At 30.8% G+C, this 24,409-nt stretch overlaps 3 protein-coding genes across 6 annotated transcripts; 1 reads left to right on the top strand and 2 right to left on the bottom strand.

Annotated features, from left to right (window-relative positions):
- The first annotated feature begins 1,487 nt into the window (after positions 1-1,487).
- Positions 1,488-6,741, top strand: LOC111315621 (uncharacterized). Of its 3 annotated transcripts, none has more exons than XM_022917485.2 (12): positions 1,488-1,633; positions 2,140-2,199; positions 2,298-2,351; positions 2,467-2,527; positions 2,680-2,756; positions 3,221-3,270; positions 4,109-4,191; positions 4,772-4,842; positions 4,929-5,127; positions 5,895-6,037; positions 6,122-6,220; positions 6,444-6,741. In XM_022917485.2, the coding sequence occupies exons 1-12, from the start codon at positions 1,595-1,597 to the stop codon at positions 6,513-6,515; spliced, it is 1,008 nt and encodes a 335-aa protein (XP_022773220.1). In that variant the 5' UTR covers positions 1,488-1,594; the 3' UTR covers positions 6,516-6,741. The 3 variants fall into 3 exon arrangements, with proteins under 3 accessions (XP_022773220.1, XP_022773222.1, XP_022773221.1); XM_022917487.2 differs by having other exon boundaries at positions 1,490-1,633; positions 4,929-5,076; XM_022917486.2 differs by having other exon boundaries at positions 1,490-1,633; positions 4,929-5,082.
- A 594-nt stretch (positions 6,742-7,335) lies between these two features.
- On the bottom strand, positions 7,336-8,442 carry LOC111315622 (E3 ubiquitin-protein ligase RZF1-like). Its single transcript, XM_022917489.2, has one exon. The coding sequence runs from the start codon at positions 8,300-8,302 to the stop codon at positions 7,466-7,468; it is 837 nt and encodes a 278-aa protein (XP_022773224.2). The 5' UTR covers positions 8,303-8,442; the 3' UTR covers positions 7,336-7,465.
- Positions 8,443-16,894: 8,452 nt separating this feature from the next.
- LOC111315619 (DIS3-like exonuclease 2) lies at positions 16,895-22,913 on the bottom strand. 2 transcript variants are annotated; one of them, XM_022917482.2, is made up of 7 exons: positions 22,387-22,913; positions 21,646-22,046; positions 21,038-21,091; positions 20,878-20,946; positions 18,557-20,746; positions 17,960-18,031; positions 16,895-17,872 (listed from the first exon to the last, which is right to left on the bottom strand). In XM_022917482.2, exons 1-7 carry the CDS (start codon positions 22,499-22,501, stop codon positions 17,480-17,482), a joined length of 3,294 nt encoding a protein of 1,097 aa, XP_022773217.2. In that variant the 5' UTR covers positions 22,502-22,913; the 3' UTR covers positions 16,895-17,479. The 2 variants fall into 2 exon arrangements, with proteins under 2 accessions (XP_022773217.2, XP_022773219.2); XM_022917484.2 differs by having other exon boundaries at positions 21,964-22,046.
- Positions 22,914-24,409: the final 1,496 nt, after the last annotated feature.

The raw sequence follows: 24,409 nt of genomic DNA, 5'->3' as shown, positions 1-24,409 counted from the left end.
TGTGTACAGAAGAGATTCTAACCAAAAAAAAAAAAGAAATTGGAGGTTTTATAACTTCTTAAAACGATGTTGTTTTGAGCATCAATAAAACCCATGATCCATGTGTTTTGCTTTTACCTGACCTGATCTCTTGCAGGACTCGATTTGCAATCCAGTTCCAACAACCACCTATTAAGCCAAGCCAAGACCCGAGCTATGCCATCCTGAGCCATCTGTTGTGCCTATAGCTGAGCCAAGCTATATCAAATTTATTTGGTAAATTATTTATTTATTTGTATCTAAATTTTGTTTATTTTTTTATTTATTTATCTTTTCTTAAAATTTAAAAATGTTTTCTTAAAATAAAATAAATTCATAAGTCCTACCAAACTATTAGAAGAATTTTCATGGGTTTAAATTTAAAAAAAAATATGAATTCTACTAAACTATTAGAGAATTTCATAACATTATTCTTTTTGTTTTAATCTTACTAAATTTTTAGAGGATTTAAATTTTGAATTAAATCTTACCAAACTATTGAAATGTTTAATGAATTTTCTTAAAATAAATTTTATAAATAATTTTACGATAAAATCTCATCAAACTATTGGAATATCTACATCAAAGTAAATCTTACCAAACTATCGGAGAATTTTATTAATTATTTCTTCAAATAAAATATGTTAATAAATTTAATGACAGAACCTTTTTAAAATGTGACACTAGTCTTCATGAATACTCTTAAAATGAAAAAATTATTTTAAATTATTATCAAATTATTGAAGTAATTTTATGATCAATTTCTAATAGTTAAATTATTTAGTAAAATTATAAAAATATTTTAAGGCTTAAATAATTTAAAATCAAACAGGTACCATCTTTTGAATAAGCATTGTGAGGGTGTTATAACTTTTCTCACGTATAATTATATTTTTGAACCTAAAATCTAATTTTGTAAACTAAAATTTACTATTTAAATATACCAAAATCAAATTTAGGACTTCTCTTTAAATAAAACAAATTCAATTAGATGATCGATTGCACTTATATAAAAAATATTGATGGTAATTCCTAAAATTTATATTTAGTGATAGGTTTATAGATCTGTATGTTATAATAATAATAATTAATTAATGCTTAATAGTTGTAAGGATATCAGTGGGATAAGTAAGGTATTTTCCTTTCTGTTCATTTTTTTACATCATATGTTATTCATCTTTATACTCCCACTATTACATAAAAATTATCCCAAATAAAAGTTATTTAGGCAAATAAGAAAAAATTATTAGTTTTTGAATACTTTCACATAAAATAAAATACTTTAATTAATAAAACGTTAAAATTAATATTTTTTTCTTATTTTTCACTAATAATTAAGTTTGGACTTCTGATAGAAATTTTTAAAGAAACTAATTAGTAATCACTAACATTATTGCCAATTATTTGTTTGTATTTTATTTTATTTTTTCATTTTCCTTCTTTTGGGTCCAACTCAACGACAGCCCAACAATACCTGAGTGGGTCCAATTAACTCAGTGCTTTTGTAGTAACAAATAAACCTATTCCGAACACATCATTGATTTGTATTTTGTTGAGCCAGAGACTGACCAAGAGGATGGGATATTCCAAGGACCAGCTGCTTGCTCGTTTAAAGGTTTTCTTTTTGAATTTTTGGATAATTTTTATTTTGATCTTTATCCATTTTATTATCTACTTTTCAATACCCATTTAGTTTTTAGGAAATGATTCATTATTTACACTTCAATTTTGATTTGGGTTTTCATTATTTTGCTTTAAATTCGGTTTTTTCATGCTAAGAATAGAGCAAGTAGAGGGTTGAAACCCAAATTAGGTTGTTAAAATATGGTTTTTATGTGCTGAAATTATGAACTTTTATAGATATTTGCGCCATGAATATATGAAAATACTGTGAATTGTAAACCTTCTAGTTATATGGTTTTGGTTCAGCACTATTTCTCTATTTGTTTCTGATTATGGTTGAATTTATATGAATTCTACAACCTACTGAGAGAAAGTGAGACTCTGATAGCATCAATGGAGTACATAATTATAGATATTGCCCTTGGTTTAGTTTAGGGTAGCCATGCTTCTTTTGTACCATTTTCTTCAGTGACTGATATGTACATTGGGATCTTTCAGGAGCTTCAAATAGATTTTTCCCAGTATGAACATCCTGTTGTTTTGAACGTTGAAGCTCAGGTAAAACAAGAGAGCTAAACTTGGTTCATGAATCCCCTTTGAACAGACACACACATGCATTTCATGGATTCTAAAACTAGAATATTTCTTCTCATCAGGCAAAATATGTTGGGAATATGGGAGGTGCACTGAGCAAAAATCTGTTCTTGAAGGTATAATATAAGATTCTGTATTGTTACTTGGATTTCTACACTAAATGAATCTTGGCATTGTTTCCAATCAATTTTTTATAATTTTGTGGTTGATTGCAAATGGTTATCCATGCAGGACAAAAAACATAGGTACTATATTGTCTCTGCCCTTGCTGATACGAAAGTAGATATGAAAGGTACATACTTTCTTCCCCGCTTGAATGTTCATTATCTTTTTGTATAATGCATGGAAATAGTTTATTAGTCTCACATGTTAGTCTCAATATGGCAAATTTGAAGTAATTTTGAGATGTTAATGAGAGTTTTGTGTGGCTTGAAAGCTGTGCAGTTTTATCTCAGAGGCTTGGTTTAGGAAAAGGTGGTCTAAGAATGGCTCCAGAAGAGGCATTAGGTGAGATACTTCAGGTGTGTATATGTATTACTCTAAACTAATTTGTTGCAAAATTTTCTGAGATTGTATTATGAGCAAGTATATGGATTTAGTCTAGAAGTCTTTGCCTGCTTGTTTATTGTTCTACTGAATCTACTCTAATTATTTGAGTGGATTGCTTCTAATAGCTTATTTCCTTTCTAAAATCTATTGTAATGTTTAAAAGTTATGCCTTCATCCAATTTAAAAGGATATAAAGAAAAATGGCAAGCTACTTATCAAATGATATTACCCTTTTTCTTTTCTTAGAAAAAAAAGGTAATCAGTGTTAAGTATGTTTTCAATAGTGATTGTCAAATATATGATAGCTAGATTGTAATTAACTATTTTATGTTGTTGCTTCGTTTTCTTTTTCTTTTCACTTATGATCATTATATATATGATAGCAAGATTGTAATTTGTTCTTTTATGTTGTTGCTTCTGTTTTCTACTTCTTAAGGTGCCACTTGGATGTGTTACTCCATTTGCTGTAGTAAATGAATCTGCAAGGTATCCATTTAAGTTTTATTTCCTTCAGGCTTTGAATTTTACTTTCATTTTAGTGCCGAATAGTACATGGAGCATTAATTTCTTTAGGATCCCATAATTCCATTGGCTGCGTACATTAGAAGGGAAGTCCTTGAAGCTTTTAGTTCTTGTGTTTGTCTTTTGCTGTAATTAGGACGACATGGTGTTCAATTTTTAAAGTCCCCAATTATGCATATGCATTAATGCTCAGGTGATGTTATGTGTTGCTGGATTTCATCCTCAAAGGGACTTAGTCATGGATACACATTATTGGATGCTTGTGTGAAATTTTAAGAATATTGTCATGTTTTTCATGTTTTTTTTCTCAAGAAGTGTACCTCATGGTGCTACCTTTGTCTTAAAAATGTCAAGCTAGCTTTGAAATGAGATGAGTGGGATAGCTTTGAAATGAGATGACTGGATTAGTTTTTTTTTTTCCTTTCTTATTGATGTATTAGCATCTTTGAATAAACTGAAAAACTGTTGTTGCTAATTTTTTCCATTTTGCATTCATATGTGCATGAAAGTGGCTATGCCAATGTGAAAAAATTATAAATACTATAACTAGCACTGCAAAAACTTCTGCAATGAGAGATGTGTCTAGTTCTAATAATGATCATTGGGCCAAAATTTTAGTATGGCTTCTTTACATCTTACATGAAAGTGCCGCCTCTCTCCGTTCTCCTTTCTCTTATCTCTCTGTTATAGATTCTATGCTTAATTGGTTATTTGTAAAGATTACTTGCTTTTTTTTTGGCAGTTTTCTACTTTTCTTTATTGTATTTCTAGCGTTAATTTTCTGATTTGTCATTTTTTGAAGTCATGTCTCACTATTGTTGGATAAAGGACTCAAAACTCAGGAGTGTTGCTTCTTTCACCCGCTCTCCAATGACATGTCAATCTGTAAGTCAAAAAAAAAAAAGAATATACAACTTTTTGTCACCTTTCTGCAACAAGATATGTTCACATCCTCCTCTTTTGAATTCACTCTCATGCTTCACTTTGTTACCTACAATGAATCAAGTGGTTGTAGGAGATTATTTTGAGATGGAATATTTTGGCAATGAACTGCCAGTTGAAATGAAAATATCTTATGTTTTAGAATTGTTTTAACCTAATTGGCTTTCTATAGTGACAACATAAGCCTGCATGGCATTGTTCTCCTTTATTGGGTTATGGTAATGCAAATTATAGTAATTGCAAATTATGCTGAACTATCAATTCAATTCTTGATGCTTCCTTTTCTGTCCTTCCTCTCAATTAACATTTTGAGTATGAATGCTATAAGTGTCCTGGTATGTGCAAGTTATTGAGGCCTAGAACTCCTGTGATAGAAAAAAGGGGACTGATTTACTAGGCTGTGGATTTATTTAACTGGAAATAAATTAGGAAACTTAGTCAATATCATTCTATATCCCTTGGCTTCTGAACTTTTATCTTTTTGGTGCCTGTTTGGACTAACTACTAATTTATTTATTCCCAGCTGTTAATGTCCAAGGTCTTGACAAGTTTCTTAAATCAATTGGGAGAGACCCATCTTACATCGATCTGGAGGTGATTTTAATTTTTCTTATTGTGTCTCATTTCACCAATAATGAATTGTCTAATTAGCTAATCTAATATCAGTTTATTATTGTTAGGCTAACCCTCTTGTAGGGAAAGATCAACCTCCCGATCTAGCTGTTTTGGTTCCATCGGGTTCCACAGTTCTGCCAGATTTTCCTGAAAAAGCACCTTCTTTGCAAGATTCTACTGGAAATGTTAGTGCGGGTAACAATTCTGCATCAGGTACAGGTATTCTATCTAAAAGAATTGTCATTTACCACTCGATTCTCCACTGTAAGATTCTCACTCAAAAATTCCTGAATTTTGTTCCTATTGTAACATTCTGGGAGAAGTAAAACTAAGTTTATCTGTTGCTTCCTTTTATTAAATTAGCAACTATGGTGTTCAGAATTTGACATTCTTGAAATCTTGTTCACCAGTCCCCTATTTCTATTTGATCCCGAAGCCAACACCTGTTTTGGGTTCTAAGGATTAGTCTACCTTTTGTTCTTATAGACTAGCAGTTTGATGGGCAAAATGATTAATGGTAGTAGCTGCTATGCTAATAACTGGAATGTGTCGGTATCCATAGGGCAACATGGGCACAAGGATGCCAAATTTAACGGTTGTGAACTAATGATGCCCCTGAAACCTAGGAGGGAAGATATAGGACCTGCTTGCATAAACTTAAGATTATGATAAATATGACAAAATTCTGCATCAAGAAAATGGTAATGGACTTTGTTGAAAAGCCATTATGGTTAAGAAAATTTTTATTTTCTTTTGATCAGGGTGGTGATTTAATGTCAGTGGTAGCAAAGTAATGGTGCCAATCTCCAATTAGAAATCTGTTTCTTGTCAGGAGTAAAATTGGTTGTCATTTTCATCTAGGAAACGAATATATATATATATATATATATATATATTGGTCTTGTAAATTTGAGAAGAGCTATAATGTTGTTTGCATGACAGTTGAGCATCTAGCTATGCAGTTGATTACTAAGTGATGTACGATTCAATTTGGTTTAAATAATATAACCCTTTCTCTACTCTTGATGTAGCAAAAGCTGTTAAACCATCTGTTAATGTACAAAATGTTAAGAAGAAATCAGTTGATGGTCAGCGGCCATCAATTCCTTCAGCAGATGCTGGGAAATTTGTGGAAGAGCTTCTGGATAGAGCATCTGCCTTACTGCTTTCAGAAGTAAGCTAAATGTAATACTTTTGGTCAATGCCAACCTTGGTGTTTTTTTCTTTTTTTTACTTAAGACTTATGAAACAAATACAGATTTCTGAGGATTCCATCAAGCAACATGGTGGGCTGCTTGGAGCTGAAGTAGCAAACAATTTTAGAAAATGTCTTACAGAAGATCTAAAGAACCTTGCTGTAAGTATCATGTGGTAACAGTTAAATATTTCCTTCATTATTTAGTATTTGTAATTCCCTTGCCAAAAAGAAAGTCTTTTTCCCATTCCTTTATAGTAGACCTAAAGAAGCAGTTAGGGTGTTTAAAAATTTTTGTATAATAATAGAATTTAGTGATACAACCCACAGGTGCCAAGTGTATTTTTAAATTTATCCTAATGAAAATGATGGCTTTCCATTGCAGACAATATTCAAGAACACAGCATATACAGAAGGGTTTTATGCTGGTACTCACTATCAAACCAAGCGACCTTGAACTTGTTTGTGATGGTTTAACTCCCTCGGACCATTTTGCTTACCAGAAAAAAAGTTTCGAAGCCAAAAACAAATATCAAATGGAGAAATCCAGTTCTCAATTTTCCTCGTGACACTTTCATTTAATAGAAACTATGTATACCCTGGTTTTAGAATCGGATAAAACTGCTTGTACTGTTCATGTTAATTGAGTACATTATTTAACAGACGTAGCTTTCGAATGGCAAGTGATTGTGTGGAGTGAAGGTGCATTCAGACAGACATTTATTTCAGCTGTTTCTGAGACATTTTGATGTTTTAGAGAGCCTTCAATTTATGTTAGAATACGATTAGAGAGTGAAAAGCCATGGTAGCAGCTGGTGGCCTTTATGAGAGAAATGGTAATGCATACGCCTAAAGCCCATGATGCAAGCTGAACAATGGGAACTGAATAAATTAATAAAATTTAAAGTTTCTGAGATTGTAAACAGTGAACATGGAATCCGGTCGATTTAACCAGCTCCACAGCTTTCCTCACGCACCAGTACTGCCGTTCACATACCTAGCAAACATGTTTTGCAACAAAGTTCACATGAATTTTTGGGATAACCAAGAACAGCTGCACATAAAGGTTAAAGAATACAGCAACAGTGTAACCTTGATTCAACTTCTGGAAAAATTAAAGAGTATCTCAAAATTAAATAAATCCAGGCGTTTTTTGGATAAAAGGAAGCGAATCTATATCAATTGTACTGATGAACTTGCCAACAGATAGCAATCTTATTCATATTGATAATATGTAATCACTTAAAATCAATTTTCATAACTAGAAGAACCAATTCTGTCACTTTGATTAATTCTCTGATACCTTCGTTGGAAATTCAACTAATTACTAGCCAGCTGCCTAAGCCCCCAACATCTTCGGCCATCTCTGGAAAAAATATCAGGTTCAGAGAAATACTCACTGCTAGATTATTCATCACAGCTAACGGGCAACTCTTGGCGGCAAACAGGACAAGAATTGTGAAGCCTTAACCATGGCACAATGCAGTCACTGTGGAATATATGGTTACAAGGCAGCTTCCTTGCCTCTCCACCAACCTCGAATTCCTCCTTACAAACTGGACATTGGGAGCCGTTGCTCAAATGCGTTCCCGTGATCTTCACAGTTGGAATTGCATCGATTCTTGACTCTGGAGCAGGAGGTACTCCTGGACTGTCATTTTGTGTTAGTCGCTCAATCAACTCATTTAGTCCTGGTCCGAAAAAGAAGTTTCTTGGATCAAGACCAGGGCGTGCAGGGTTTTCTTGCGGCAAAGTTGGTTCAGCTATGCCTGGACCAAAAGGACCCACACGTCTAACAATAATCCAAGTCCTAGGACGACGTAGAGCTTCAGGTTGTTGTTCTCTATTTTCACTTCCATCAGAACTACGGCTTCTACTCCTATGAAGACGCTCGCGGGGCCTATTTTCAGATTCATAGTCTAGTAAATTGTTCCGATGCCTGAACAAAGGCCAGCCTAGAGGTTCTTGATAATCAGAATTATCACGATTAAATAGCCTGATTGGAGGATCCATAATAAGTGAGAGTGCTTCAAACAAACGAGCTTCAGGGGAGGGATCAAAAGCAGTGAAATCAACAACCATCCTTGGCCGGCTGATTTCCATCTCACAAACAAACTGCCCAAAACATCGAGGGCAGATGATCTCTGAAGGATTTGTAGAGGCAATCCGGACAGATTGATGGCACTGGTAGCACCAGTAAAGCTGGTAGTTCCTCCCTGGGGCGCTAGGTAGTCTTAGAGACATAATCTCCTTATGGTTTTTAGATTTTTTTTTTTTTTTGTCTTGAATTTGGTTAAGAAATCATTATATTGGAAATAACATACACTGATACATGAACCAAGATTAGCAGAAAAGTATCGCTTTCTAGGATTGTATAAAGTAATTCTTTCTTTCTGGGTTTCGCTTTCTTTTATGCTAATGTTTCTCTGTAAAGATGTTAGTTTGGCTTTCCAGGCTTCTCTGTTCACATTGTTATCGTCCATGCAAAGTAAAGGATGAGAAAGGTTTTGTGAAAAGGGATTTTGTTTTAGGAAGGTTTTAAGGCCTTAGTCTTGTAGAAATTTTGAATTGCCAGGGATTTTAACGGTTAACTTTCCCGTGAAGAGACGTTAATACCAACGCTTTCAGACCATAAAAATGCCATTTGGAATTCTGTGACACCAAATTATGCTAGAAGTTACGTCTAAATATCAGGAACAGAATCTGATTTGGCTTGAGATTAGACCTGTAAATTCAGATTTGGCTTGAAATTAAATCCTTAAATTCATGCATCCATATCATGTTATTTTGTGTTAAACAAATGTAAAATACAGTATCACAATTCATGTCGACATGTCCAACAAAAACACATTTTTTAGTTTTTATCCAATTTATATGCGATTTTTATCAAGATTTTAAACTGTCATTTTCATTTTTTTTATTATTTTCAAATGATATTATGGTATTATATCTCATTATATCGTGTCTAAAATTATCAAAAATTATTAGTTCCGAGGCAAATATAACCTTTGTTTATGATATATCAGTTATCTAATGAGACCAAATAACAAAAAAAATAAAAAAGGCTAGTTGACAGTAACATGCATGAGAGAGAGAGAGAGAGAGAGGAATTTCACTGAGCTCCAAAGAACTGTTCAGTTCTTAGCATATGTTTGGACATTTAAAGGAATATGGCTTGAATCTGAGAAGAAAAAGATAAAACATTAAAATGAACACATGGAGATATAACTGTTAATGAAGGTACCATTCGAATTTCGATTCATTGCAAGTAGTAAGCACAATCTAGCGTGTACTCATTCATCAATCATGCATTGCTCAAAGTTAACTCAGTTAACACCTCCGCGGAATCCTATTTATTCAAATAGAAGTTATAGAGGTTAGGTTTGAATCATTACTCAACCTAAATCTAGATTGCTTTTGGAGGTTAACAACCTCCCTCGGTGGATCAAACCCAAATCTAGAGACGTACCTTGGCCAAAAAAACCTAGTTCCATACATTTTACTCACTTTTTCTTCAGCTTCTCCATCCTCTCATCTGCAGACTTCAAAGTTTCTTCATCCTTGCAGAGGGTAAATTTCACCAAATTCTTTCCCTCTGCTGGGTTCAAGTAAAATACACTTTTAGGAATTGGCACGACTGCAACTTCCTTGATCAGATACTCACAAAAAGTAATATCATTCTCCAGACCAAAAGGGGTGTGATCTACCACAACAAAGTATGCTCTGCTTGATGGGAATACCTTAAAACCAATATCCTTCAACCACTGTACCAAAATTGCCTTCTTTGCCATATAATCCCTTTTTAGCTCAAAACAGTAGGAATCTGGGGCTCAATGAGCGACTGTAGCCGCCAGCTGCATTGTAGCAGAAGTAGAAAAAGTAAGGAATGAGGGCGCTTGCTGCACTCCCCAAGTGTGGTGGAGCTATTGCCCACCCAATTTTCCACCCTGTTAGGGAGAATGCCATCCCCAAGGAATTCATGGCTGCAGCAAAAGCTTCAGTGCACCCACAGGTACTGTAACTTCCTTCTCAGGGCCAATTACAAGTCCAGCATCCTTCTTCAAGCATACAGCTATGGTGTTATGAAAGTCTGGAACTCCATATCCTCAAGCATATTGGTTTTTCCCATCTTTAATGGCTTGAGTTGCCGCTTCTTTTACAAAATCTGGACCATCAAATTTGGGCAAGCCTTGGCCAAGGTTTATTGCTCCATGCTTGATAGCAAGCATACTCTTCCGAGTAAAAATTGTAGTTTTGAACTTCTCCAACTGCTTTGCAACCTAAGAAAATGTACTAGGTTACTAGACAGACGAAACTATATAAACAGCCACATATGAGTTGATTTTTTAACACAGAAAGGAAATGATGCTTTAGTCTCACACAAAATCTAGGATTTAAGGAGAGGACCATTACTTTATATCACAAACTGTTTAACCAAAGAAATAATGTTGCTTGAGCATATCAATATGTGGAGAAACATAAGTAACCATATGCATAAAGCCACACTCACATTCAATAAATTCTTGAATCTCGAAATCAAAATGATGATAGATTCAAACCAGGATATGACAGCTGTATTCCCTATGTTTTACTATATTAACAGGTGTCTGAATCAAATTAATACTTCCACGGATTCCTGATGCTAGAAAGATTATGAAGCTTCCTGCTCTCCTTCAGATCGTTTGGAAGCTCCAATAAAATTGCTAGCTTCTTAAAAGCTATCTAAGGTGGGAATAAAAATCAGGAAAATGACAAGAGTAATATGCTCTTTAGTAGTATCCCACATTGGTCATTCCTAAAATCCATACATTTAAAAGGGTATTTCATTTTATACTAATTTCAGAAATTAATCCTGACATCGGTTTTTGACTAGCATTTCCATGTGAGATTGGAAGAACAACACTATAGTGCTTCAACTTGTTATACTACTACTTATTTCATGAAATTCATAAAAAAAATTCTCACAATCAACCCAGTTCACAAATTTTGGAAGGTTAAAAGCAAGAAATTTTGATCTTCTATGCATGCACCTCATGTATACCGATGACATAAAATTGAAATGCAAAAAATAAAAAATATCTTTGAGAAATTACAAGAGTTTTGATGCTTCAACTTTGATTCAACTCTAAAACAAAATGTATACCAATAGGTTTAAGCTTTTGGAGTTGGTGAGAGATGGAGAGAGTTGGTGAGAGTGGAGATTAAGTATGTAGAGTTGGTGGGAGGTGCAGGTAAAGAAAATGATTTAAATTCATAAGCCCACCATTTTTTTTGGATTATTCAAGGTATTTTTTACCAAAAATATTTTAAATGATCCCTTACAAAAAATTCAATAGGATTATTAAAGGCGTTTCTAGTCAAAAACGCCTTGAATAATCTCCTCAATAAGTTTTTATGAGAGATTATTGAAAGTATTTTTGATAAAAAAATGCCTTCAATAATTTTTTGGCAAAAAACTTCTTCAATAATTCCTTTCAAAAAAATTTTGGGGATTATTAAAGGTATTTTTGACCAAAAATGCCTTTAATAATCTCTTCCAAATTTTGTTAAGAAAATTATTAAAGGCGTTTTTAGTCAAAAACGTATTCAATAATCCCTTCCAAATTTTTTTTAGGAATCATTGAAGGCGTTTTTGGCTAAAAACACTCTCAACCTCAACAAAATTTTTTGTTTTGATTATTGAAGTCGTTTTTGGATAAAAATGCCTTCAATAATTTCCTTCAAAATTTTTTGTATAGATTATTGAATGCGTTTTTGATCGAAAATACCTTCAATATTCTCTCACCAAAATTTTTTGAATAAATTATTAAAGGCTTTTTTGATCAAAAACGCCCTCAATAATCCATTCAATTTTTTATAAGCCAATAGTTTTTATGTTTTGAGCTTCTACTGACGGTTGCATTAATAACCGTCAGTATATAACAAATTTATACTGATGGATAGCAATATACCATAAAAAAAATTATTTATACCGATGATTAAATAAAATGTTGGTATAAGTATAGTATATTCTAACAGTATTAAAAAATCATCAATAAAAGTCTCTTTTACTGATGAAATTTAATTGTCAGTAAATAATTCATACAAAAATTTTTTGTATGAATTATTGAAGGTTTTTTTTTACTAAAAATACCTTCAATAATTCCTCTCTAAAATTTTTTAAATGGATTATTGAAAGCGTTTTTTTACTAAAAATACTTTCAATAATCCTATTTAATTTTTTGTAAGCTAATAGCTTTTTTGTTTTGAGCCTATACTGACAGTTACATTAATAATCGTCAATATATAATATATTTATACTGTTAGTTAGTCATATACCATCAGAAAAAATTTATTTATACCGACGATTAAATAAAATATTAGTATAAGTATGATAGATTCTGATGGCATTAAAAATTCATCAATAAAATCTCTTTTACTAATGTAATTTAACCGTCACTATATGAAAAATATTTTGTAGTGACTTGTTTTAAACACTACATTTGATGCAAAATTATGTTAATGTAAAAGTTGAAATGAAATAATTTTAAATTTTAAGTAATAATATTAAATTTTGAATAATTATTTTAAAATCTTATTGCTTAAATGTTTCAATGAAAATGTGTCAATTCTCATTAACAAGATTTTATAATCAATTTTAAAGGTAAAAAATTTTGTTTTTTACTTTTACTACTTACATTTCACTTTCAAAAAAAAAAATCAATAATACTATAAAAAAATTAAATTATAAAAAATTAATTTCAAATAAATAAACATAATTTTACTTTTATATAAAACAATTAAGTTAGAATTAGTACTACATTATAGTCATTTGCTTTTATTTATAATTTTAAAAAAATACAAGAAAAACATAACAAAATCAATAATTAAAAGTAAACCTATACAATCTTTTCTAAATAAATAAATAAAACCAACAAATAATGCTTAAGTAATTAAATCAATATTTTTATTCTCAATTGTCAAAATACCTCAAAAGTGTTATTATTGTGCCAAATCGATCTTCTTCCTCTACTCCATCTATAAATTATCATAAATTTTTTTATAAGATCCATGCATACAACTTAAACAAACAAAATATTGAAGGTTTTCATAAAAATTTTAAAAGTAAAAAAACATTGATTTTAACTTTTAACACGCAAGTACACATATTACAAAAATATTAAAAAAAATTATGCATCTCATATATAAAAAAATTATAAAAATATAATAAAAATTAATGTATCTCACAAGTTAAAAAAAATATTTCTTTGCAAGCATAAAAGTTAAAAAAAAAAAAAAAAGAGAAATAGAATTACCATTAAAAGTATCATTAAAGAATATATTATGATCTTCTAATATATGTGAGATTTAGTCTTTTTAAATTTTAAAATAATCAAACAATAAATGATTATTATTAAATCTCTAAAAATAAAAATTATATTTTAAAATTTCAAATTTAAAATGGCATTTAAATTATAAAAAATTCACTTCATAATATCACTACATTTGAGATTTTTAAGTTTAAAAAGATATATATTAATATTATTAGCAAACTTATTTTAAAAGATAATATAACACTATATTTGAAAATTTTAAATTTATAAAAATATATATTTAGATTATTTGAAAATGGATTTTTTAAAAATAATATATTTAAATTAGATTTTGTTGCTAGCAACTTAAAAATAATTGAATTGCTCTTTCACTTAAATTTGAAATTTTTGAATAATTAAATAATTTTTAAATATATATATATTTATAACTATCTTAAAATTAAAAAAATATATTACATGTCATTATAAAAAAAAATTTAAAATTTTTTTACGTATATAAAAAAAATCATCCACCTAAACATACATGTAAGCAAACCTTATTAGGTTTATATATATATATATATATATATATTGTAATATAATATTATATATGATTTCAATTAAGTCCTCCAATTGTTTTTTTATTATTATTATTCATTAAATCTTGATTATGTGAGAATTTATGCATAAAAAAATTTGAATTTTTTTTATGAAATCAATTTGAATATTTTTAGAATGAATATTATATACAAATAAGTAAATTACATAAATATACCCTGAAATTTAGCGCAATTTGAGTTTATTCCATGATATTTAAAAAGTGACACTTAACCATCTTAAATTGTGTATCCATGATATTCTGTTAGTATTCTTTGAACGCCATCTATCTTAAAATGATAAGAATATCGTTATTGCTACAAAACCCATGGCTAGTTCTTGAAGCATTTGAAATGGAAAGAAAAACTTTGTTACTTACAATCAAATCATCTTTCAAATTACAATCAAATCATCTCATTTGAAAGTGATCAAACGTTTTCATTTAAGAATCAAACCAAAAAACCTTTTAATTCTAATTAAAAGGAGTTTTTTGAGGTAAGGTTTAGGCTAAAATCAATCAAAAATTGGTTGAAAAGATAGTAGTCAAAGCACTTTAGAAACCATTTGGCAAATAAATAGTGGGGCATAATTACTGTGTATTGGAGCAAACTTTCACAAATTAACAAGGCATATCCGATTCTCACTTCCATTTCATTAAGGTTGGTTGAAATCATCTATTTGGGGTTTATTAAATTTAAGAAATTTAAAGTTTTTTTATTCTGAATAACTTAATTACAAATATGTTGTAGGGCTTTTATACATGAGTTATTTTTGTTAAGTTTAGAGTTTTTTATGACCATAATAGCTTAGAGGAATAAATGATGACAATGTTGGTATGAAAGGAAAAGCTACTACTAATGTTACTACAAGAGGAAAAACTAATGCCAATGTTAGTATGAGAGGAAGAAATATTGCAAATGTTGATACACAAATTCCAACTATTGCTACGACTTCAAATTTTGGCACAAATCTAATGGGAAAAGCTATGTAAATGTTATTAGAGGAAGAAAAAGAAGAAATTTTAGGCCAAAAGTTACACCAATTAGAAGAAAGGATAGGTTTACTGTTGGTGGTAACCAACCAGTTGGCAATCACACTACTGACAGAAATAAAAAAACTAGTAACTAAAGAATTGGCAGCCAAGAAACTAGTAGCCAAGGAATTTGGGTGCAATTTGGGAATGGTTCGTACATGTTATTCTAATGATATATGTTGATATATAGTTCTTGTTGGGTGGAAGTTAGGAATCAATTTAGGGTATAGTTCTTTTTAGGTGAATGTGGTATAGTTCTTTTTGGGTAAATATGAATGAACTATTTAGGGTATAATCTTTTTTTATTTATAGCCAATTTCATTACGTGCATGTTGCTTTGTTAAAGCACAATTTGTTTCTCATATCAATATGAATTGAAAGCTTTCATGTTCTTTGCTATGTTCTTAATCAAACAATGTTTATAATGGAAATGTGATTGTTTGCAAATGTGGTTATTAGGTGTTAGAAATGTGGTAATTGATGGAAAATGTGGCTTTTTACAGGTTTACCAGTTGTGTTATAAATCAAATAACATAGCTATTATAGAAGAAATGATTTAACATAGCTACAATAGAAGAAAACGGTATATATTAATCACAAAGTTCATTGGGTTATTTCCACAAACACTTGGTACACAAAAGTATTAACTCTTTTCTACTAACTTCAACACTAGAATTTCAATTATTTAGTTTCGTAAATTGGCTTCTACAACTTCTTATATTAAAGTAATCATACAAAATTACTATAAATAAAAGCGAAATACTTAAACAAATTAAAAACACCCCATTTTTTCCTCTATTTTGAGTGTTAGCAAGTTTTGCCCTCCATTTCAACTCCATTTTTTCTGTTTCAACTAATCCTTCTTGCAAACTCATCTTTTTTGTTGAAACTAAAATAAATTCTTCAAATAATGCTTGCTTCTTTGAATTTGACATGGAATTCTCATATTACATTTTCTTGATTGTTTCTTCTAATTTAACTATTTTTTTTTGTAGAAAATCACATGATATTTCATCCACCCACTGAAAGAAATCACATTTTCAACTTCCCTAACAAAAATGTACGATTTAATACATTATTTCAATTATCTTACAAGCTATTTCAAGATTAAATGAAGTACATCTCATTTCAAATTTATCACACTCATAAAATTTTCCTAACCATTGTTCCTTGTTTTAAATGTTCTTATAGGTGATTTTACATCACAATAGCATATTTTTTCACCATTTGATCCCCACTTGCTAAAGATTATAAAAAATTCATGCTACTAGCCTAATTTTTCTTTAAAAAATTTAAATATAAAAAATAACAAAAAAATTGGAAAAGAGTTGAGATTTCTTGATTAAGCATTAATGATATTAAAAAAACTAACGAAATGCTATAGATATACAACTTAAAACGATTAAGTAACACTTTTTAAATCTAAGAAACAAATTTAAATCACATTAACCCTTAAGATATATTTATATAATTTATCCTCTATTAATTTATCACTATTATTTAAATTTCAATCTTTAAACAAATTTACTCTTATACTTTTGATTTTGAAATAAACTTAGTTAAGTTATAACATTTGAAAAATATTTTATTACACAATTTGTTTTAAAATTCAAAAAATAATTTTAAAAATATAATTCTACAATCATACTTTTAATTTTAAAATAATTTAACTATTAAACTTATAATTTTAGGTAAAAATATTATGATTTGATATTATCTTAAACAAAATATGCTATGATAAAATAAAAAAATAGAAAACAGTTTGGATTTTTGCATAATTATTTTGTCTCTGTCACGCCATTTTCAATTTTTTCTATTCACAATTATAAAATAGCTCCTAAAAAAATATTTTACTAGTATTTTCTAACTATCACGAGAAAATCCCTGTAGCATTGAAGCGAGAAACACAGAATATAAGCAATAACAGAAACTAGATAAGCATTTTTATTTCGCCTCGTGGAGAGAAAGTCGACGTTATTCAAAGCATAATTAAATAAGAAAGTGCAACACACTGCAAATGTCTCAAACAAAAGAATCTAAAAACAACAAAAATTAGCCATCCAAGCTCCAAAAAGAAAAACACTTTCAGGCTGCAGTCCAAGAAATTCGAACGGAGACAGCATAAAGCACCAAATGCATGCTTAGTGTCGAATAATAAGAGTTACTACTGGATATTAGATGGAACTCGCCGGTTAAAACAAGGGCCAATTCCAAAGAGCAGCTTTTGCTAAAAACAGCCACTAAAACCTAAAAACGAACCCCCAGAACCAACCGTTATCTACACCTTCCACCACCACATGCCTTAGTGTCAAATATCAAGCAGATAATGAAGAACCTGTAAATCTAAACCACGGGTTTTCATTTTTTTCTCTTTTTCTCTTCAGAACTTATATATTAACTATACACTAATTTCTTATCTATGACAGAACCTGTTCATTCCATACAAGGCTATGTTACCTTTTGTCTCCGTGAGGTCATTCAATTCAGTTCTCTCATGAATTACTTCAAATATGAACACATGTATAAGCGTACCCCAATCTCAAGGGGTCCATCATCACCACCAATTGCATATAGTGCCACGGGAATTGTTGAAAGCAAGCGCACTGTCAAAGGAAATGTTCCAGGATCAACAAAAGATTTTGAGATTGCCTCCAAATCTGGGAATGTTACCCCACCATTCACCATGCATGTTGCATCATGGTCACCTGTTTCCACACTTAGATCATAAGGATTTACAACCCATGCAACATTTCCTAAAGCCATGTAATTCCCTAGGCCACCTCTCTTGAACAACCGATTTTGCCCTGATAAATTAAGGACCAACGTTGAGGTAGACTCAAGCCATTCCACATTTAACCCTTCAACTTCGTCATAGTATATTCGTCGCTCAATCTGAAAACGTAACAACATGAGCACTGAAAAACCCAACGACAATGAAGGGTATGGCGGAAATAAGAAAATAAGAAATAAATCACTTACAGCCAGCTTCTGAATATAAACAGACATAAATCTCGGTCCCAATCCCAAGACTCTAGCATCCGACAACAAAATCTAAGGTAAAAAAAAAAGCATCAGCCACAAATGCAAACATACAGACCCCAACAAAATGCAATAGCATAAAAGAAAAATAATTATTAAACTCCCACAATTTAATTTTCTATATCTAGTAGTCTCCTATTAGATTTCCTTCATTACTTCCGTTAAACTGCTATTTATGTTTAACATCTACAAGTTTAAAGAAAAAGTATGAGAAACAGGCCTGAGGATGTTTTATTCAGCAAAATTAATGTTCAATAATAACGGAAGACAAACCATCAGTTATAACTTAATTTCGTGGAAAATCAGAGTATGAATTTAGCAGGATCCCTTTTTCATTTTAAGTAGATAAAAGTCAAAAGGCATAAGATAAAAAGCAAACACAGAGTTTAAGGATTGAACAGGAATAGATGGAGGAAGTCTCATAGCTAGGACAGCTTATCAAATGGACCAAAATATAAATCCAAAGTGGTAGGTGCTTATAGTACAGAAATAAAATCTATTGACACTAAAAATATAAACAAGGAAGAAATTACATACCTCCTTTTTCTTCACCAAAACCCACATATAGAGTTTCTCACAGGCATCCTCAGCATGAATACTGGCCAGCTTTCTTTCATTGCAATATGCAGCAACATCAACAAGAAGTTCAGAGGAAGGAATTCCATGCTTCCATGCAGCAATTGCTAATGCTTCCTTCCCTTGTGGAGACACTGCAGCTTCCTTATCAAAATAAATACCAGTGAAACACCTTGACACTTCATCCTCCTTGTCACCTTTAAGCAACCCTATCTGCTTCAAATACAACTCCTCCGCTTCAATTACAGCAGTCAATGTCCGATGTACTACAATGTCTGGATACCGACGTAGGGGTGAAGTAAAATGTGTATAAAGAGGAACAGCCAACCCATAATGACCCCAATCGTTCAAATTATCTTTTAACTCACCACTGCAAAAGTAAGTAGCCAATTGCATCGGTTTTGAAGCATAAGAGATGAGAATATCAAAAAGAACAGAATCATCCTTTAGTTTTTCCTGTATTTTCTCCAAGGATTGACGAAACTGACCGGAAGAGGAAGCATCCAATGCCAGACCATGTTTTCGACAAAAGGCTTCAAACTCTTTGAGCTTTCTCATATTAGGTTCAGGATGCCTCCGCAATAATGCACTATCGGGAAAAGCTCTAGATATTACTTCTGCAGCAGTCATATTTGCCAAAAGCATGAACTCTTCAACAAGAAAATTTGAATCCATCCGCTCATTTAGCCTGCTATCATATGGAACCCCATCTTCATCAAATACAAAAACAACTTTAGAGGTTTCAAGCTGTATAGCACCATCACTAAATCTTCTCTCCTTCAAAGTTTTTGAAATTTCATGAAGAAATTTAACAGATCTAGTAACATCAGTCCATTTGAATTGGCCATGCAATTGGGGGTATTCTAAAGTATTAAATCTCTCCACATCAATTATCCCTTGAATGATGTCTTGAGCATGCTTATATGAAAGATTACAACAAGATCTTATCACTGTCCGGCCAATCCAACGATCCAAAACATCCCCTGTGCCGTTTAATTCCCAAAACATAGAAAATGCAAGCCTGTCTACACCAGGATTAAGTGAACCAAGCTTTTCCGAGAGCAAAGATGGCAACATCTGTATCTTCCTTTGCAACAAGTACACACTGGTTGATCGAATCTGAGCTTCTATATCTATGGCTGTGTTTGGTAACACAAAGTATGACACATCCGCAATGTGTACACCTACTCTAAAAATGTCATTGGATAACTTTTCAACAGATAAAGCATCATCAAGATCATACGCAGTGGAAGGATCAATAGTAAACACACACAAGTCTCTAAGGTCTTTTCTAGTTTGATATTCCTCTGGTGGGATTTCCCAAGGAATATCTGGAAGACAAGACAGCACCTGAGGAGGAAAATCAGCAGAATGGATTGCATTTTGATAGAGGATTGCATTGATCTGTGGTTCCAATTCACCACCCCGTCCAAAAGAATGAGAGACACGAGCTCGTGGAAAAGGACTTTCTGCAGTCCAATCTTCAATTTGGGCAGCTAGCAACTCCATCTCAATTGTTATATCACCATCTTCCAACCTTTTCTTTATGCAGTCTGGTAAGTCTCTCACAAAAACAATCATTTTGGGAAATCTTGGATCGGTTGGGGTCAATGTAACATACTCATGGTCAAATTTTGCTGAACTTTTCTTTGCATCTTTTCTACCAAGTTCTCGATTGGAAAACCACTGCTTGACATTAAGAAAACCAACAATAGCATTTCTTCGAAGAGACTTTTCAACAATTGCTACAACCTTCCCAGTTGGTCGTTTCAGAGGGAATTGACTAGTCATGACAGTCAACCAATCGACTGAATTTATGCCTTCATTCTGCCCAGGCAAAAGACCCATATACAAAGAATCTGAACTAGATTGGTGGTGCCCATTAACATGATTGTAAGTTGCTGTGCTAGTCACTTGTTTCTCATCATAATACGCTTTACCAAGGAGTACTCCACTTCTACAATCAGCATACTCACAATCTGCATCTACCTTACCTTTACCCTTGTAGCTATTATCAGCCAGTCCATCGACTTCTTGGACTAAATTAAAATCTTCTACCTGTGCAGAATTGTTTGAGGACCCATTTGACCCTTTCATCTTGGTCCACAATCCCAAAGGATCAACCTTAATAACCACAATATCTCCCTCAACCTATAAGACAGAATAAATAGATTGCCAATTAGACCAATTCCATATAAACTAGTAGAGTAGACTACATAGAAAGGTACATCAGCGTTGACAATTAACATAAACAACATAAACCCAGAGAATTTCATACTCACAGCTCTATTCTGCAAAGATACTCCGTTGATGAGAATATCTGTAGGTACCCCGTCAATTTTGCAATATGCCTAACAGTATAAAACAGTTTTCCATGTTAGCATACAAGATTTATAATGTAAGGAACATCATAAAATAAAATGAAGTTTAGCTATCAGAAACCTCAAGTCGATTGTGAGCATTCACATGAAACAATGCTTTGAAAGCTTCCCCTTTCTGCAAAAGGGTTAAACAACAAGTAATCAAGAAAGCAACACACAAATAAAACCATACGTATGCATCCAAAAACCAATACAAACTACAGAGGATTAAGTACATATTTCAATTACTGGTTTTTATTAGATAAGTGATTTGCACATGAATCATATTTTTAATCTTAATTGTTTTATTTAAATAATACTATTTAAAAAATTATCATAGTGAAATAGGAGATTTATTGATTATGAACTCTAGTAATTATTTTTTACTCAAGTTTAATTGTTCAATTTATACAGACACACATCCTAAGGTTCAAACTAGAAACCTCCAAGTTGGAAACTCGAGTTATAACCACTAAGGTGTTCCCTTGGGCACTTAAGAGCTGTTTTATTAAACTAATTAGATTCAATTCAATTTTCTAACTTTTAGGATCTATCACTCTCTTGTATGTTGTTTTAGTCTTATAGAACAAGGACTAATGGACTATTGATTAATAAAAACTATTTATAAATTTTAATGAGAATTAGATAGTATAAAAGGCTGTAAATCATAAGAGCAATTTTCGAACAGACCTTTAATGCCTCATTTACAGCCTCTATAGGCCAGTATGGAGTAAACAGTTTCCTTTGAGCAAAACCCTCAACCTGGTGGAAAGGAAGAAAACCATCTACGCACATTTTAGATGACCCCATGTAGGCAATTGGTTCAGGACACGATTTCGAAAAAGTTCTTCCACCAACAGCAACAGCAATATCATCAAAACCAAAGCCATCTTGTTCATTTATATGCATCGCAGGCATAGAACTAAAAGCAACATCAGATGCTCTATCGGGAGTCTGTTCATTCAAAGCCATTTCTAATCCTTCTTGTTTGGACGAAGAACAACTCACAGATGATGTCAAACTTTTTGGTTTGTCTTCACTTTTCAAGCTATCTGATGACTCTCCGCGTGCTTCATTCACTGAATTACAAGCTATATCCCCACATAGATTAAAATTAAGAAAACAAAATCAAAATCCCAGTTCACTAAATCTCACACAAATCAAATTAACCATGAGATAATAAAAATCCAATACCATAAAAAGATTCACTATACTTCAAGAAACACCCAGAAAATAAAAAGACAATAAAAAAAAAAGAAAACAGATTTCACAAATTCTAGAAATACCTAGAAAAAAAATACAATCTATAAATACATAGAAAAATTCACTAAATTCTAATAAATAGCCGGTAAAAACAACTAAAAAATTCAGTTCGAATCTACAAGATAAGGTTTCTATCAGGAAAATTCAGTCCAATAATAAAAAAAATACCTAAGTTATGTTTGGATCGGCGATTAGATCGTCGTTTTTTCTTCTTCTCCTTATCAGTATCCTCGACCTTCTCAACAATCACAGATTGCTCTGCGACGCCGCTACCAACCCTCATATTCTTTTATAGAAATTAAATACCCAAAAAATAGATAAAAACCAAAAGAAATCTAATAAAACGAAGAAAAACTAAAATCCTAGATCACATAAAAACTCTGGCAACTTCCGATGAGTTAAAAAAATATAACGGAAGAAACCGAACCAAAAAAAAAAAAAAAAAACAAATTAGGGGATTTAAAAGAAAAAACCAGAGGAAAAAGGACTAGGGTTTCTATAAGGAAGCTTCTAGAGAGATAAAAAATTGAGAGAGAGTGGAGGTAGTGGAAGAGACAATGACGTGAAAATTGGTCGGCGGAAACATTGGGCGCCAACTATCGATTCCTTTGTCTTCCCTCTTTCCTCCCCATTTTCTTTTTCTCTTTCTTTCTCTTTAGTTTTCTTTAACTTCTTTTCTCTCTCAGTAATTCTTTAGGAAAGAAGGAAAGAGTGGAGTAGGCTGAGGAGTTAAGAATGCTAGACTTGGGACAGATGTCAGATTATGAGTCGTAAATTATCATGATACGCTGCGTTTTAATGATTTTTTTTAGTTAATATAATGCATTAAATTATAATAAAATATTTAAAATAATATTTTATTTTTAAAAATATCTAATATAATAATTAAATTATAAATTTATTAATTAATATAATATTTAAATGATTATTTATTTTTCAAAAATCATCATTTAAAATTATATATATTAAAAGTAAATAATATATTAATTATTTATTTATAATTTAAATATTTTTATTTTTATGCCTAAATTCTTTTAAATTTATAATTTTTTAAAATATGACTAATATATATATATATATATATTCAATATTCAATTGATTGATTACTTTATTAAAAGCTCTTATTTTTTGTTATAAAAAGTTCTTATTTTTAACATAAATAAAAGTTATTAAATTTGTTTGTTAAATATTTTATAGATTTATTATTTATTATTTATTTATTTTTTTAATAAATAATGAAGGCACCAATTAGATGGAGCATAATTAATTACTTTTTTTAATAATAAAAAAGAAACTTTAGCAAACGAAAGTTAGGTGCTTTTGGCCAAATAAAATATGCTCCAATAATGGTAGTTCTAATCACATTAGTGCAACAAAAAGTTCATATGACTTTAAAAAGTACCTTAGATAGAGGTTGGGGATTTCTTCTCTTTAAATCTTTTATTATTGTGAAATATAAAATTATACTTAACAATCACTCAACTATAATTAAATTTAAAAATTATGCATGCTTACTACCATTTTTTAAAAGATTAAGAGAATGTTTAGTACGGAGTGATTCATTTAAAAATCATAATAATTTACATTTAGTAATTGCATCATCTTCTTTGATAATAATTTAAAAATTTTATGTGACAATAATTTTAAATTAATGGGGTGATAAAATTATTATTTTAGAGAGTGATATGATTTTCAATCGAAAGAATAAGAAAGCTTTATCATCATAGAAAAGTAATTTTTAATATTATTTTTTTGACTAATTTACTCTTATAAAAAATATAATTACGATTACTTTAAGAAACAAGCCATTAAAAATTTTAAAAAATCGATTTTTTAATCACTTATTCTAAAAAAGTTTTATGTTATAAATTTATATTAGTTAGAAAAAATATAATGAATTTATTTAATAATTTTTTAAAAATTATTTTTATTAAAATTGATTTATACTTTGTAATTTTTTTTTATAGAATACCGTTTAAATATTTTATAAATTATTAATTTAATAAGTATTCAATATGTTACTTTTTTATAAGGTTATTTTGAATATTTTATACTATATGATTTATTTTTTTCTTATAATACCAAAGATAGTGATTTAAAAGCACCAATAATTTATAATATTATATCAAATATGGTAATCTAACATCACTGGTGATAGGGTGTAAACGAATAAAGATTTCAACGAACTGTT

This window comes from Durio zibethinus, chromosome 20, assembly GCF_047325235.1.
Source record: "Durio zibethinus cultivar Kanyao isolate XHJ-2024 chromosome 20, ASM4732523v1, whole genome shotgun sequence".
Taxonomy (NCBI): domain Eukaryota; kingdom Viridiplantae; phylum Streptophyta; class Magnoliopsida; order Malvales; family Malvaceae; genus Durio; species Durio zibethinus.
The sequence above is the reverse complement of the archived record's forward strand: the minus strand, read 5'-3'. Positions and strand labels throughout refer to the sequence as shown.

Excerpts from the sequence above, each read along its gene's own strand:
- LOC111315622 (XM_022917489.2), bottom strand. The coding sequence starts at position 8,302 with ATGTCTCTAAGACTACCTAGCGCCCCAGGGAGGAACTACCAGCTTTAC.
- LOC111315619 (XM_022917482.2), bottom strand. The coding sequence starts at position 22,501 with ATGAGGGTTGGTAGCGGCGTCGCAGAGCAATCTGTGATTGTTGAGAAG. Across the intron at positions 22,047-22,386 it reads CCGATCCAAACATAACTTAG|CTTGTAATTCAGTGAATGAA; the intron begins GTATTTTTTTTA and ends GTGGGGATATAG. Across the intron at positions 20,947-21,037 it reads ATGCTCACAATCGACTTGAG|GCATATTGCAAAATTGACGG; the intron begins GTTTCTGATAGC and ends TTATACTGTTAG.
- LOC111315621 (XM_022917485.2), top strand. The coding sequence starts at position 1,595 with ATGGGATATTCCAAGGACCAGCTGCTTGCTCGTTTAAAG. Across the intron at positions 2,757-3,220 it reads CATTAGGTGAGATACTTCAG|GTGCCACTTGGATGTGTTAC; the intron begins GTGTGTATATGT and ends CTACTTCTTAAG. Across the intron at positions 4,843-4,928 it reads CATCTTACATCGATCTGGAG|GCTAACCCTCTTGTAGGGAA; the intron begins GTGATTTTAATT and ends TATTATTGTTAG.